Source organism: Microcaecilia unicolor, chromosome 2 (assembly GCF_901765095.1).
Source record: "Microcaecilia unicolor chromosome 2, aMicUni1.1, whole genome shotgun sequence".
NCBI lineage: Eukaryota > Metazoa > Chordata > Amphibia > Gymnophiona > Siphonopidae > Microcaecilia > Microcaecilia unicolor.
This window is the reverse complement of record NC_044032.1, coordinates 207,667,625-207,682,769: the sequence shown is the minus strand read 5'-3', so window position 1 is coordinate 207,682,769 and position 15,145 is coordinate 207,667,625. Positions and strand designations below refer to the sequence as shown.

The 15,145-nt window shown below is 41.7% G+C and overlaps 1 protein-coding gene across 2 annotated transcripts in view; it reads left to right on the top strand.

The window, feature by feature from the left end:
* The window catches only part of SLC28A3 (solute carrier family 28 member 3), a 141,658-nt gene that overhangs the window by 42,726 nt on the left and 83,787 nt on the right, over positions 1–15,145 (top strand). Inside the window, exons 2-3 of one of the 2 annotated variants that reach the window (XM_030193667.1) lie at positions 6,820–6,915; positions 12,970–13,055. In XM_030193667.1, coding sequence (XP_030049527.1) covers positions 6,820–6,915; positions 12,970–13,055 — 182 coding nt within the window. Of the gene's footprint in view, positions 1–6,819; positions 6,916–12,969; positions 13,056–15,145 lie in introns of those variants that run through there. The other variant, XM_030193668.1, reaches the window with a different exon arrangement.

The following is a 15,145-nucleotide window of genomic DNA, read 5'->3' as shown; positions in this document are numbered from 1 at the left end:
ATGCTACTTTTAATAACAAAGTTAACCGGACTGGAAGGAAATGTAATAACAGGTACAGCGATAAAGTGCAAGAGAGAGAGATAGAGAGAGACAGACAGACAGAGAGATAGACTGGAAAGGCTATCAATAATACTGAGAAAATACTCAAATATTCTTCTGATTCCTGGAAATTTTTTAAATCTCTTTCCATCAGAAGCCTTGTTGAACAGAATACTGTTTGTGTCATAGGGTTTACAGCAGAGATCCAAACCAGGAAGAATTTGGCACTACCAGAAACCTTCTTCAGCTCTTAACACCATCAAGTCTCAATAGAGAGGTGTTGACTCAGAAATATATTCCAGTGCTCCCTGCTACTTGCCTAATGAATCGGAGAAGTTTCTTCCACCTAAAACTTACTTAAACTCATCAATTGCCCATATGACCTTCTAGGGCAAAAAGATTAGTATTGAAAAATACACAAAGGGGTCCTTTTACTAACCACACTAAGCACTAATACGCATTTAGGACCAGATTCTACATATGGTGCCTAATAAAAATCACACAGAAAACATTTCCGCCTAAGCATATTCTATAAGCAGTGCCTTGATTTCAGCACGGTATATAGAATACACTTAGTTGATATCACAGCACCTAAAGCTATGTGAATCCATTTACACCAATGAAAATTTGGCATAAATCCCAGCACGTAAATTTATTCTGTAACTATGCACATATATTTCAGAATGCTCACAAAATGTCCATTTCTCTGCCTATAACTATGCCCCTTTTGAACTGCACACTTCAGAATTTAGTCGCAGTTCATTACAAAATATGCTTAGCGAGTTATGCACGTAAATTCTAATTATTGCCAATTAGTGCTTGTTATTGCTTGTTAAGTGCTGTTAAATATGCTGATTTGCTTGTTCAGTCAATTAAGTTATACGCGTTATTATAGAATACACTTGGATTTCCACGCAGATCTCTAGGCGTGCTATACAGGATCTGGCAGTTAATGTGAGAAAATGCATACCACAAAATGCTTTGATACATTTTGTGGTAATTTGCCTGTCAGCATGTGTTAATTGCATGCCATTTAATTTTAAAAACTTGGGGGAGGGGCAAGTCATGGGTGGGGAATGAACATAGAAGCATTATCCAGCTAGTACATTTGCAGTATATTAACAGAGATGGTGTTAGTGCTCTTTTCACTAACAGGCATCATCCATTAAACACTTCGGTGAGTGGGAAGATACCAGTCATAAGTACACTGATACTATCATAACTGCGGTAAAAGATCAAACAACAAAATGGTCCCCATTATGTATGTCATGTTGGGGGGGTGCTTGAAGCCATTAAAATGGGAATAAATCCAAAAACAAATTACATTTTAATTATTATCTTTCTTACATTCCCAGCTATAATTTATTGTAAAATTTAAAAAATTCTGCCTAATATTTTGTGGAAAGTAAGACTTCCTGTATTTCATCAACTAAGCTAAAATTGAGGAAAGAGCTAGATGGGGTAATTTATCCAATTTTTTAAATGTAATATTAGTCTATTAAACTCAAACAGAGAAGTCTGGGGTTCAAGAGTTCAGATCTTGTGGAAAAACTAATATGATTATTACTAAAAGAAGGTATGTTAGCCCTTATAAGGTTCCACACCCCCCCCCCCCCCCCCCCCCCCCCCCCCACCGGCATATGGAATTTTTTTTCTCCACAAATGGAGATCTTCAGTGTCTCTACAACACTTACCTATATTACATCTCCATGAACAATTCAACTAACATCAAAAAGGGTTCAGCCCCTATTCTTGGCAATTTAAAAACATAAAGAAAAAGAAAAACCCTGAGGCCAAATTCACAAACCCTCGCAATCTGCTGAAATATTAGGAACAGCCCATTTCATGTTATATACGTCATGAAATAGACCCACAGGTTCTGTACAACTTTAAACTAGATTCTAACCTGGCCTTTCTTTCCAAGATCACTGAGAACTTAATGTTAACTCAATTAACTCCTTAATTACGGTAACTCCTTTTCTGGATCAAACTTTCATCGTTAATCCTCATGAGGTTGACTTTTGAGCTGACTAAATTACCAAATCACTTTTTACAGCCATGCTCTTTACAATCAGTTCTTTAGTTTGCTCGATCAAGGTAAAGAAGTTTTTCTTGTTTCTCTTCATCTTTGCTTCACTTTGACCTAATTCTTTTTAAGTATCTCTGTGATTCTGAGTTATTCTAATCTTACCTCTACCAGTTCTCTTTCCAGGTTACATAAGTACATAAGTATTGCCATACTGGGAAAGACCAAAGGTCCATCGAGCCCATCATCCTGTTTCCAACAGTGGCCAATCCAGGTCACAAATACCCGGCAAGATCCCAAAAATGTACAAAACATTTTATACTGCTTATCCCAGAAATAGTGGATTTTCCCAAAGTTCATTTAATAACGGACTTTTCCTTTAGGAAGCCGTCCAAACCTTTTTTTAAACTCCGTTAAGCTAACCACCTTTACCACATTCTCTGGCAACGAATTCCAGAGTTTAATTACACATTGAGTGAATAAAAATTTTCTCTGATTTGTTTTAAATTTACTACATTGTAGCTTCATCGCATGCCCCCTAGTCCTAGTATTTTTGGAAAGCGTGAACAGACGTTTCATATCTACCCGTTCAACTCCACTCATTATTTTATAATCATTATCATATCTCCCCTCAGCCACCTTTTCTCCAAGCTGAAGAGCCCTAGCTGCTTTAGCCTTTCTTCTGGACGGTCATTTTTTCTTAAAAGAATATTTCATCGCTGGATCCCCCAGGGGTTATTAGTTGGCCCTACCTTTGCCAATATTTTTTTGCCCCTCCCCACCCAGGCTTATTCAGTCCTTTGGTTGTAGACATTATCCCCAGATTCTACATAGCGTGACTTAAGTTGCGTGTGCAAATTCAGCCATATTCTGGATTTGCGTGCACAACTGAATTAATTAACAAGTCGATCAGCGCCAATAATTGCCACTTAACAATCAATTATTGACACTAATTGGCATTAATTAGAATTTACACTTAGAGCTGTCTAAGCATATTCTATAATGTGATGTGCGTAAATTGTAAGTCGCATAGTTGAAAAGGGGACATGGCCATGGGCGTGGAATGGGTGGGTCATAGGCATTTCTAAAATCTATGCGCGTGGTTATAAAATACACCCAGTCCATGTGTAATATAGGTGGCGGTATTTACACCAAGTTTTACTTGCTATAACTGCCTGAGACTAAATTTGGTCATGCAGACACTCAGTGTATTCTATAAACCATGTGAAAATTTACCTTATTCTATAAATAGACGTATTTCGTTTTAGTGCCAATTTTTTAGGCGTGATATGTAGAATCTATTCCTATCCCCCTAATTCTGTATATGATACTAAAAATTATGCATGCAAATTTGGGTATGTATCCAATTTGTGTGCACAATTTAATTGCATAACAAACCAATTAGCGCCAATAATTATCCTGTCTACCATCTTTTATCCTAGTCATATATTATCTAGCTCAACTTATCATACACTACTAAGCCCGACTTTACGTTGTTTTACTACTGTTTTATTGAAAATTCTATTCTTAACTTTGTATTTCAAATTACTATGTAAGCCACATTGAGCCTGCATTGTGTGGGAAAGCGCGGGGTACAAATGTAATAAATAAATAAAAATAAAAATTGGGCAATTATCAGTACTAATGGGCAATAATTTCAATTTACATGCAATTCTATAAAGATGCATATATAAATTTTTACGTGTGAATCCAAAAAGAGGATGTGGCCATGGGAGGGGCATGGGCAGGACAGGGTTATTCCTGGAATTTGCATACAGTGTTACAGAATTAGGCAGATCCACACATAATTTAGGTGCAAGGATTTACACCAGGTTTGGATTCTGGCACCAAAAGCTATTCTATAAACAGTGCCAACTTTGGAGTGCTGTTCATAGAATAGCACTTAGCGCTCAATTTGTTTGGTGCCATATACAAAACGTAGTCCTATATCTACAGCATACAAATCTTGTTTTCCATTGATCCATCTGCTCCTGATATTGCCACTCTTCAATCTTGCTTTCATGCTGCTGGAGGCTGACTCAAGCCCCATAAGCTTCAACTCAATGTTGTGAAATGTTGCTGCCTGTTTTCCCTCTCCTGTGTTCATTTGTCCCATTGCTTCCTTTGTACCTTGTCACAAGTCTACTGTCACTCAAGGTGTGATATTTCCCTTCAAGACCCAGACTGATGCAGTAGTCTGTTCTTCTTTTCTCTCTCTTCAGCACATTCATTCCATCAAATCTTGTTTTTCCTTTTCTCAACTTACAGCCATTAAACTCCTAATGGAAACATTGCATTTTGACCATGTCACTAGCCTTCTGATTACTCAAAATTAGCTCCCTGTCACTGCTTGTCCTCATTTCCAGATTCTCATACTGGTTCATCATGCTTTTTACAAAGGTTGCCCACTCTATTTGACTTGCCATTTACTCCTTTATACTCAGAAGGAGTATAAAGGAGTAAATGGCAAGTGCTCTTGCTTTCTGTGCTCTTTGTAGGCACTTTTGTTGCTGCTTTCATCTCCTTCCTACTTATGCAGGAAAATGTCTCTTAACACCACAGCCCTTCTGCCTGGAGCCTTATCCTTGGATTTTCCTTCCATTAGTTATTCATCAAGAGAAGTGATTCCCTAGATGTAAGAAAGTAATGAAGACTTGGACTTTACAGCTAAGTTTTAGGCCTGATCTTGAAGGATGATCACTGTTGCAGGACCTGTTAGCTTGAACTCCCCCCTACCCCTTGAAGTGCTGTTTTATCCTACCTTTCTCTTGTTCTCTCTTACTTTCTGTTGTTTTTATTATTTAATTTTACTTTGGTTTATTCTTTTGCACTTTATTTATTGATACGCATTTGCTATACCACCCTTCAAAACAAAAGAACAAAAATAATTAATTAAAGTAATTAACTGGAACTTCACAGCCCTTTCCCTCCCCCCTACACACACCTAAATACTCAGGGGTCAAAAATGACAAACTAGTCCCCCTTGTGGTAAAAAAAATATCTGATCTTTATCCCTAACCAACTGAGCATTAATTAATCTTACTTGTAGCTCCGTTGATAGCCAGATATGACCCTCTTATCCCTAAATGTATCTTATGTGACACAAAGGACCATCCAGGCAAAGAACCGTAGACTTTTCCATACAAAATTGTAATCTAACCCTAACCTTAAGTCATATATGCCATCTCCAGTAAAAGTAGCACCACTGCCCAAAAAAGCATAATTACTCACACCCAAGGCTGAATTTAAGGCTACACAAAAGGCCAAATCATAGTTACCTGATGCTAGGGTCCACCTTGGGGATCAGAACCCAGGAAAAAGATCTAGGTGTTACCGTAGAGAGTATGTTGAAATCTTCTGCCCAGTGTATGGCGGCAGCCAAAAAACAAACAAACAGGATGCTAGGAATTATTGGGAAAGGGATGGTGAATAAGATTGAAAATACTATAATGCCTCTGTATAGCTCCGTGGTGCAACTGCACCTTGAGTAATGCGTTCAGTTCTGGTCGCCGTATCTTAAAAAATATATAGCAGAATTAGAAAAGGTTCAAAGAAGAGCAACCAAAATGATAAAGGGGTTAGAACTCCTCTTGTATGAGGAAAGGCTAAAGAGTTTAGGGCTCTTCAGCTTGGAAATGAGACAGATGAGGGGAGATATGATTGAGGTCTACAAAATACTGAGTGGTGTAGATCGAGTAGAAGTAAATCGATTTTTTGTTCATTCCAAAAATACAAAGCCTAGGAGACACTCAAGGAAGTTACATGGAAATACTTTTAAAACTGATAGGAGGAAATATTTTTTCACTCAATGAATAGTTAAGCTCTGGAGCTCTTTGCCGGAGGATGTGGTAACAGTGGTTAGCGTACCTGGGTTTAAAAAAGGTTTGGATAAGTTCCTGGAGGAAAAGTCCATAGTCTGTTATTGAGACAGACATGCAGAAGTAACTGCTTGCCCTGGGATTTGTAGCATGGAATGTTGCCATGATTTGGGTTTCTACTAGGTACGCGTGACCTGGCTTGGCCACTGTTGGAAACAGGATACTGGGCTAGATGGACCATTTGTCTGACCCAGTATGGCTACTCTTATGTTCTTATGTAAATCATATACCCCGCTTTAGGTACCTTTTAGGCCCTTGTAGTTTTTAGGCTGTAGAACATGAAAAACATCCAAGCTGTGAAAATTAAAATGCAAAGTTCCATTCTACTGACTCTATAGTACACAAAACTTTCAAAAATGAAAGTGTCCCAAACGTTTATAGCCTTTATCTCTGTTATTTGTAACCTCAGTTTTGTAGAGCATTTTTAAAGGGGTTGGTGCAAAGGTATTATATATGCATAGAGCCCCTAGTCAGGCCTCCCACTTCTAAAGTTATTCACTCAGTGGATCACAAGCATTCTAGTGATAGATACAAAGGACAGTGGAAGGAACAGTTTTGAGGGGCTGGGAATGGGTAACTTGGATGCTGGTATGATTATATATATGCTTATCTACCAAAAATGGTTGAGAACCTAAAGGAATAAGGACAGTATTTTGTAAGTGGTTAGACTTGTTTGATTAATTGCTAGGATATATCCTTAAACAAAGCACTGTATATGGGAACCACCTGGCAGAGTGAGTGGGTAAATTGATCTTTATCTACTAAGAGCTAGTATGTTATGTTAAATAACAAAGAATCAGCTGGAGAGTATTGCAGGAAAAACAGATATAAGCTTATTAACTCTAACATTTTCTAACAATCCTTTATGTTTCATAGGGTGATGAAGGAGATGGCATTAACAATGACAACCCAACGAAAGATCCACTTGGAAAAAGGCAGTATAACAATGGAAATGTAGTGGTAGCTGATGAGGTATGACTAATTTTAATGTTTATTTTGGGAGGAAAAAAGTCATCAGCTGCTTTAGGGGTCCTTTTACTAAGCCGCGGTAAAAAGTAGCCTGTGGTAGTAGAAGCTCATCTTTTGGTCGTGCGATGGGCCATTTTTTACTGTGTCTAGGAAAAAGGGCTTTTTAAGGGGCAGGAAAATGGGCGTGCACTAAAATCAAAACCAGCGCATGTCCATTTTCAGCCTGAGACCTTACCGCCACCCATTAAAACGCCACGCATGGTGGGAAATAAAAAATTAATTTGTCCTGGTGTTTTGGGCACATGCCAAATCTGGAAATACCACCAGGGGGCATGCAAGCCTAACGGCAGTCTCATTTTGGTACATGCTGCACATGCGTAGGGTCTACCACGCCTTAATCACTACAAAGTTAATATTCAGATAGCCATGTCCAACTAACATTAGCCAAACAAATTTGTCTGGTTAACTTTATCCATATATTGAGCCCAAATCTGATCAGGTTGAACATTCAGTGTAAAGTTAATTAGACAAATTTGACCAGCCAGCACTAAATATTATCAATAACTATCCAAAGTGAAGCATCATCTTGGGACTCTCCCTCAGCATTGCTGTTTTTTGGCTGAGTAGCAGAGATGAATTTCATCCATCAAGGTTAGTATGACTAGCTCCTAGAGGACAAAATCGTAGAATTAAGGCTTCTCTTAGAGGTTTTGGCAGTTTTTAACAAATAAATCAAACTTGTTAAAATCCATATCCCTACAGAATTGGCCCTAAGGTTTAAGCCATTCTAAGTAGAAACTTTTAAGCTACCCCCTTCTATAAATATTTTATCGGTTTTTACCCATGCCAATGGTTTTGAAAGTTTTTTAATGTGCAGTAAAACTTTTAATGCTCACAAATTGATTGTGCACAGGTTAATTTGTAGGCCATCTTACCTTAAATCTAACTGCATGAACTAAAATTTAGAAGGTGCATTAACAAACCAAATATGTGCTAAGGAATACATATCCTTAGACTTTATTTGTCAAAACGATAGCCAAAATGTTGCCACAAGCCAGCATTTGTTTTGTTGGTGCCTAGAGCCAGCCTTGCCTCCCATTGTGGCTAATTCACACAAAATTGCTATGCACATAGATATGTTGCTACTATTTGGGTACCTGCCAGGTACTCTTCATGTTCAAGTGTACCATGCTGCGTATGTCTAGTAGCTCTATAGAAATGACAAGTAGTAGTAGTATTGTTGTTATGCTGAAACTGGGGACTTTCATGCTTTGTAAATTGTAATGCTGCCCTATGACACTTTTCTTCCCTTCAGTGTATTTCCCTTGATTGGCCAGTAGGTGGTGTCTGACATCTGCATTATAGCTATAGCAGAAGTATGTTTTCTTTATAGCTTACCTTCACCAAAAAAAAAGAGGAAAACCCCTGAGGAGAAAAGTATCCTTCAGTGACACTGGCCAAACAGTGCTAATGCTCTGTGCCCTGATTGGCCCTGAAGCCAAAGACCTAGCCCAGAATGTGCTAGAACTCCCCAGTCTCACTTGAGAGTGTGGAAGGGGTAGACCTCTGCACTGAGACCCTGTTTAATTCCTGTGAGCTCTTTCTTTTCCTGATCTCCCTAGGTACTACTTAGGAAATAAAAAGTGTTCAATTAGATTTAACATTAAATTCTTGTTATTTTACCTTTTCCTGTTTGCTGTTTTTAAACTTTTATCATTCACTGTTCTACTTTTTTTGATAATAAACGTATTAATTTGTTAGCTCTGTTGTCCTGGACTGACTAAGAATCCTGGCAGTTTGTGTTCTCGGTCTGTGAGTGTTTTTCTAGAAACTGTAGGGCCCCAGGCTTGCGGCTCCCAGTGTCTTTAGAAACCAATAGAGAATAACTAGCTGGTGAGAGACTCGCCCAGAGGCAAGCGGAACCCCACATGCCTAAATCCAACCAGCTGTATTGGTCAAAAGATGAGAATCTGGAATTCCCACAATGTAGTAGTTCAAGCTAGACCCCACACTTAACACTTAGTGGTCCTTTTACTAAGGTGCACTGAAAAGTGGCTTACGGTAGTGTTGGCACGGGTTTTGGGCGCTCGACAATCCATTTTTTAGCGTGCCTGTAAAAAAGGCCCTTTTTTGCCGAAAATGGACGTGCGGCTAAATCAAAATTGCCGCCCATCCATTTTGAGACTGAGACCTTACTGCCAGTCATTGACCTAGCGGTAAAGACTCATGTGGTAACTGGGCAGTAATGACCTATGCGTGCCAAATGCCACTTGGCGTGCATCTGTTACGCGCGCCCAAAAATACAAAATATTTTTCAGACGCACGTATCGAACATGCGCCAAAAATTAAATTACCACAAGAGCCACATGGTAGTCAGGCGGCAACTCCATTTTGGCACACATTGGGTGCGTAGACGCTTACGCGGCTTAGTAAAAGTGCCCCTTAATCCTGAGGAGGGAGTGAATATGGTTGTTCCTACCATGGTGAGCATCTATCAGCTAATGCCAGTTTGAATGACAACACCAGAAGATCAGGATCTACTAAAGATCAGTTCTTCCTCTGAGTGGACATATACTGCAGAAAACAGGCTGAGAGGAGGTCAAGGGTGGGTGGTATTGGACATCAGTGGGGAGACCATATTTGCAATTCTGAGTGGAAGTGGAATCTCAGAAATAGAGAGGAGCTTCATTTTTTTTTTCATTGGTTGGAGGGGACTGTGCTGGAGAGGGAGTCAGAGGGGATTTTGAGTTCAGAGGGTGGTGCTGTAGGTTTACTGCGTCTTAATGAAGCATTGCAAGGGAACAGAGAAAAGCAAGCAATCATCTTAGCTTGCCAAAGCTCTTGAAGTGGACAGTTAGTTATACCTCTTCAAGTGTAGCAAACTTTCCACAGATTATCATGAACTTCATTACTGCATTTTAACTACTACTACTACTATTTGACATTTATAGAGCGCTACTAGGGTTACGCAGCGCTGTACAATAAACAAAGAATGACGGTCCCTGCTTAAAGGAGCTTACAATCTAGAGGACAAGATGGACAAGGAGAGCAGACAAGCAATAATTAGAGTAGACAATCAATAGTTGGAACAGTCTAGGTTACTAGGTACAATGTTAGGTTCCGAAAGCGACATTGAAGAGGTGGGTTTTGAGTAGAGATTTGAAGATGGACAGTGAGGGTGCTTGGCGTATGGGCACAGGGAGTCTATTCCAGGCATAGGGTGAGGTGAGGCAGAAAGGGCGGAGCCTGGAATTGGCGATGGTGGAGAAGGGTATCGAGAGGAGGGATTTTCCTTGTGATCGGAGGTTACGGGTAGGGGCGTACAGGGAGATGAGGGTGGAGAGGTAGTGAGGGGCTGCAGATTGAGAGCATTTGTAGGTTAGTAGGAGGAGCTTGAATTGTATGCGGTGTCTGATCGGAAGCCAGTGAAGAGATTTGAGGAGGGGGGTGATGTGCGCATAACAGTTTTGGCGGAAGATGAGACGCGCAGCCGAGTTCTGAACGGATTGAAGGGGGGATAGATGGTTAAGTGGGAGGCCAGTGAGGAGCAGATTGCAGTAGTCAAGGCGAGAGGAAATGAGAGCATGGATAAGAGTACGGGTGGTGTGTTCAGAGAGGAAGGGGTGAATTTTGTTGATGTTGTAGAGAAAGAAGCGACAGGTCTTGGCTGTCTGCTGGATATGGGCAGAGAAGGAGAGGGAGGAGTCAAAGATGACTCCAAGGTTGCGGGCAGATGAGACAGGAAGGATGAGGGTGCCGTCGACTGAGATAGAGAGTGGAGGGAGAGGAGAAGTGGGTTTAGGTGGGAAGACAATGAGCTCAGTCTTGGCCATGTTCAGTTTCAGGTGGCGGTTGGACATCCAGGCAGCGATGTCAGATAAGCAGGCCAATACTTTGGCCTGGGTTTCTGCGGTGATGTCTGGTGTGGAGAGATAAAGCTGAGTGTCATCGGCATAAAGATGATATTGGAAACCATGAGAGGAGATCAGTGAGCCCAGGGAAGAGGTGTAGATTGAAAAAAGAAGGGGCCCAAGGACAGATCCTTGAGGAACCCCAACAGAGAGCGGAATGGGAGTGGAGGAAGAGCCATGAGAGTGAACTCTGAAGGTGCGGTTGGAGAGATAAGAGGAGACCCAGGAGAGGACAGAGCCCTGGAACCCAAGTGAAGATAGTGTGTCAAGAAGTAGATTATGGTTAACAGTATCAAAGGTGGCGGATAGGTCAAGGAGGATGAGGATGGAGTAGTGACCTTTGGATTTTGCAAGGAACAGGTCATTACAGACTTTAGTAAGAGCCGTTTCCGTCGAGTGTAAAGGGCAAAAACCTGACTGAAGCGGGTCAAGGATGGCATGAGAGGAGAGAAAATCGAGGCAGCGGCTGTGAACGGCGCGTTCAAGTATCTTGGAGAGGAAGGGTAGGAGGGAGATGGAGCGATAGTTGGAAGGACAGGTAGGGACAAGTGAAGGTTTCTTGAGGAGCGGTGTGACAACAGCATGCTTGAATGAGTCGGGGACAGTTGCAGTGGAGAGAGAGAGGTTGAGGATATGACAGATGGGGGGGTGACAGTGGGAGAGATGGTGTTAAGTAAATTGGTGGGGATGGGATCAGAGGAACAGATGGTGCATTTCGAGGAGGAGAGAAGTTGGGCTGTTTCCTCTTCGGTGATTTTAAGCGGAAGTTATCAACGGTTATTGTTAAGACGGGTTATTTTACCACAAGTTGTACTATTTTAGCCTAGGATCCCATTTTATGCAAAGAGACCCAGTGCTAAAATAGCATGACTTGTGATAAAATAACCCATCATAACAGCAGAACGGTAGCCCACATTGATAAACCCCATCCCTTATAGTATTAATGAGCTGTATTACATGTCAGGCAGCTCATTAATATTTTCTTTCTTTGGACCTACTTTTTATGCAATATTGGCAAACGTTTGTGACTGTCACGTAATAATATGGTCTTAAATGGTCCCGATATTCAAACTTCAGGATTTAGCCAGGCTGCCTCCCGTGGTCAGTGCTGAGCCAGATATTCAATGCCAGACCATTACCTGTAACCGGCATTCGATATCAGGTTTATTTTTGGCTGGTTTAAACAAAACTGGCCAAGCCATTATTCAGCGCTGGCCTGGCCGGTTAAGTTTAAACTGGCCAAAGATATACCTGCTATTTCGGTGGCCTAATTTAGCCGCCAAACTTAGGGCTAGGTTTACTAAGTGGCGCTATGGGCACATTAGCGTTTTTAACACGTGTAAATGGTGTACACGCGTTAAACACTAACACAACCATAGAAATGTATAGGTGTGTTAGCATTTAACGCGTCTTAAATTTACAGGCTCGTTAAAAATGCTAATGCACCTTAGTAAACATACCCCTTAGCCAGTGATGTGATATTAGTAGATAGCTAGTTATTTTGCGTGATATAACCAGTTATCCGCTAAGCGCTGTCAATATTAAGTGGAAGATAACTGGCAATCTCCCGCTGAATATTGCCAGATAGCTGGTTAAGTGGCATTTAACTGGCCATGAGTTGTTCCTGATCAGTTAAATGGTTTTAAATATCTGACGGTATGTCATTAAACACCAGATTTATCATTTAATATACATTGATTGTTGCAGCTTAGTAAATAGGCCCCTCAGTGTTATGTGTTACCTACTAAGAGAATTTCTATATGCATCTTTAAGGAGTTATTTATTTCTTCTACCGATGTCTGAATAGATACCTTCAGAACAACATGCCTTCCTTCTCTGTCCTTACCCTAGGTAAAGCAGACACCATATGGATCATGCAAACATACTTCTGGGCAAAAGTCTTGCAGTTCATTTCACACAACTTTTAGTTACCTTAGCTTTCTCTGTGGATTTTTGTCTTTATTGAGCTGAAAAATCCTGGAACAAAAGATGCACTTTATCAAAATTCTGCAAGCAAATTGACTTGCAGAGTTTTGCCCTTCAATTTATATCTTTGCTTGCCTAAAATATAAATCTGACCTCTGGTCAAAAGTCATACCTTGATGTTTTTGTTTTTCTTTAAATCTTTCAATGCATTTTTTTCCAGTTCTGTTCATCTATTGATTTTCAAAGTGGCCTTCCTAAAAACAAATTGGATTCAGATGATGATGGTGACCTAACACACAAGGAAGGGTAATATATTTAAGATGACATCACTGAATTTCATAAAACTTTTGTCAGTAAAATGTTCACAAACCTCTTCCATGTACTACCCAGCTATTTCTTTTCATGAAAGGGTTGAGTCCAAAACTGTAAGAGAATTTGCCAGAATACTGGCTTTGTCACCTCATACATAAGTGCAAGGTGGCAAGAACTGGCAAAGAAGTAGGACACACTCCTCCCCCCTGTCACTTCTGTTCTACAGAGGATGTGGGTTGGGGAATGGACACTTCATGGGAGGAGAGGGGTCCATTGTGATGTGGGAGGATCAAAGACACTTCATGGGAAGAGATCCCTGCATTAGCGCCCTCACTTTTCTCCAAGACTTGTTTCTTATAACCTATGCTAACTAGGCCGATATGTCAAGTCTGGTTAACACAGGCTGCAGAGGATCACATAGAGCACTGTCATATTAAAATGGGCATGTTCCGTTTACCAGGAACACTTTAGCACAGCAATATTCTATGTCTAATTAACTTAGCAAATTCCAAATTAGGGCCAGATGCACTAAACCTTAACGACCCTTTTAACGACCCTTTACTGACCCTTAACGAAGACATTTTCAACCGTAGCGTGCATCAAAGGCCATTTTCCGACGAAGCTAGCAGCTAACGAAACCGGAATGCAAACGAGAAACTACCATTGAAATGTTGACAATTCGGAATGCACTAACCATACCGACGATAGCAACGAATCACTTACCATCAGAAATTTAACGTGAGCTCAGACCTGTCGTTAAGGTCTGAGCTGTCATCTCCCCACTGGCCCCTGCACCATAAAAATCATGTTTAGAAAGAAAAGTGAGCTCCCCGCTTCCCTCTGCCTAAAATAAAAATGAAACTAACAACAAAAAAGGATCGGGAGGGGGCAAAGGCGCTCATCAGGAGTGTCCACGGACGGCCTTGCCCCCGCCCCGCCCGAATTCGCCGCTGCTCCCCGCTTCCCCCCCTCCCGCCCGCTTCAAAACCAAAATAAAAATAAAAATCAAACTAACTTTTAAGGCTGCCCCGGCCCCCCTTCCTTCCTGTCTCTTTCCCAGCCCCGCCTCCCGACAACCTCCGCCCTGTGCCCCGCCCCCTTTGCCCCCTCCTGGGGTCGTCGCCGTCATTCCCCCCCTCCACCGGGCCCCCCTCCTACCAGGCCCGTGCAGCGCCTCTGCCTCTGTGTGAAGGTGCTGCACGGGCAAGAAGAACAGCTCAGCTGATGCCTTCGCAAGTAAGTAACCTACGTCAGACGGGGCGGGCACAGGAGGAGGAGAGAGATGCGAACGAGAAGACTGGGCGAAGACATCAGCTGAGCTGTTCTTCTTGCCCGTGCAGCGCCTTCACACAGAGGCAGAGGCGCTTCACGGGCCCAGTAGCAGGGGGGCCCGGTGGAGGGGGGGAATGGCAGCGACGACCCCAGGAGGGGGCAGAGGGGGCGGGGCACAGGGCGGAGGATGTTGGGAGGCGGGGCTGGGAAAGAGACAGGAAGGAAGGGGGGCCGGGGCAGCCTTAAAAGTTAGTTTGATTTTTATTTTGGTTTTGAAGCGGGCGGGGGGGGGAAGCGGGGAGCAGCGGCGAATTCAGGCGGGGCGGGGGCAAGGCCTTCCATGAAGGATGCTCCTGATGAGCGCCTTTGCCCCCTCCCGATCCATGCAACCTGTTTGTTTGTTTGTTTGTTTTTTTGGTAGTTTTGACATTTGTGGCATGCGCAGAGCAGCCAGCATAACGCTTGGCTGCTCTGTGCATGCGTTAGGGGCCGATTACCGACGGGGATTACACAGGTTTGATGCATTGTACTTTACAGTACCACACCGAACATGTGTGACTTTTTTTTTTGGTGCATCCTTCGTTTTTTTTAATTCGTTAGGGACTAACGTTTTAGATTTTTTTACGTTTGGTTGATGCATCTGACCCTTAAACAGCAATTGATCAAGAGCATTAGACTTGAAGGTTAACGTGTACTACCTGCTAAGCCTAGTGCATTTGTGGCCTATTTACCAATCTGAATTAACTGCTAATGAGGCTATTAATATACACCTAACAGTTAATGCCTGGTAATTTCCAAGTTAACTGTTAATT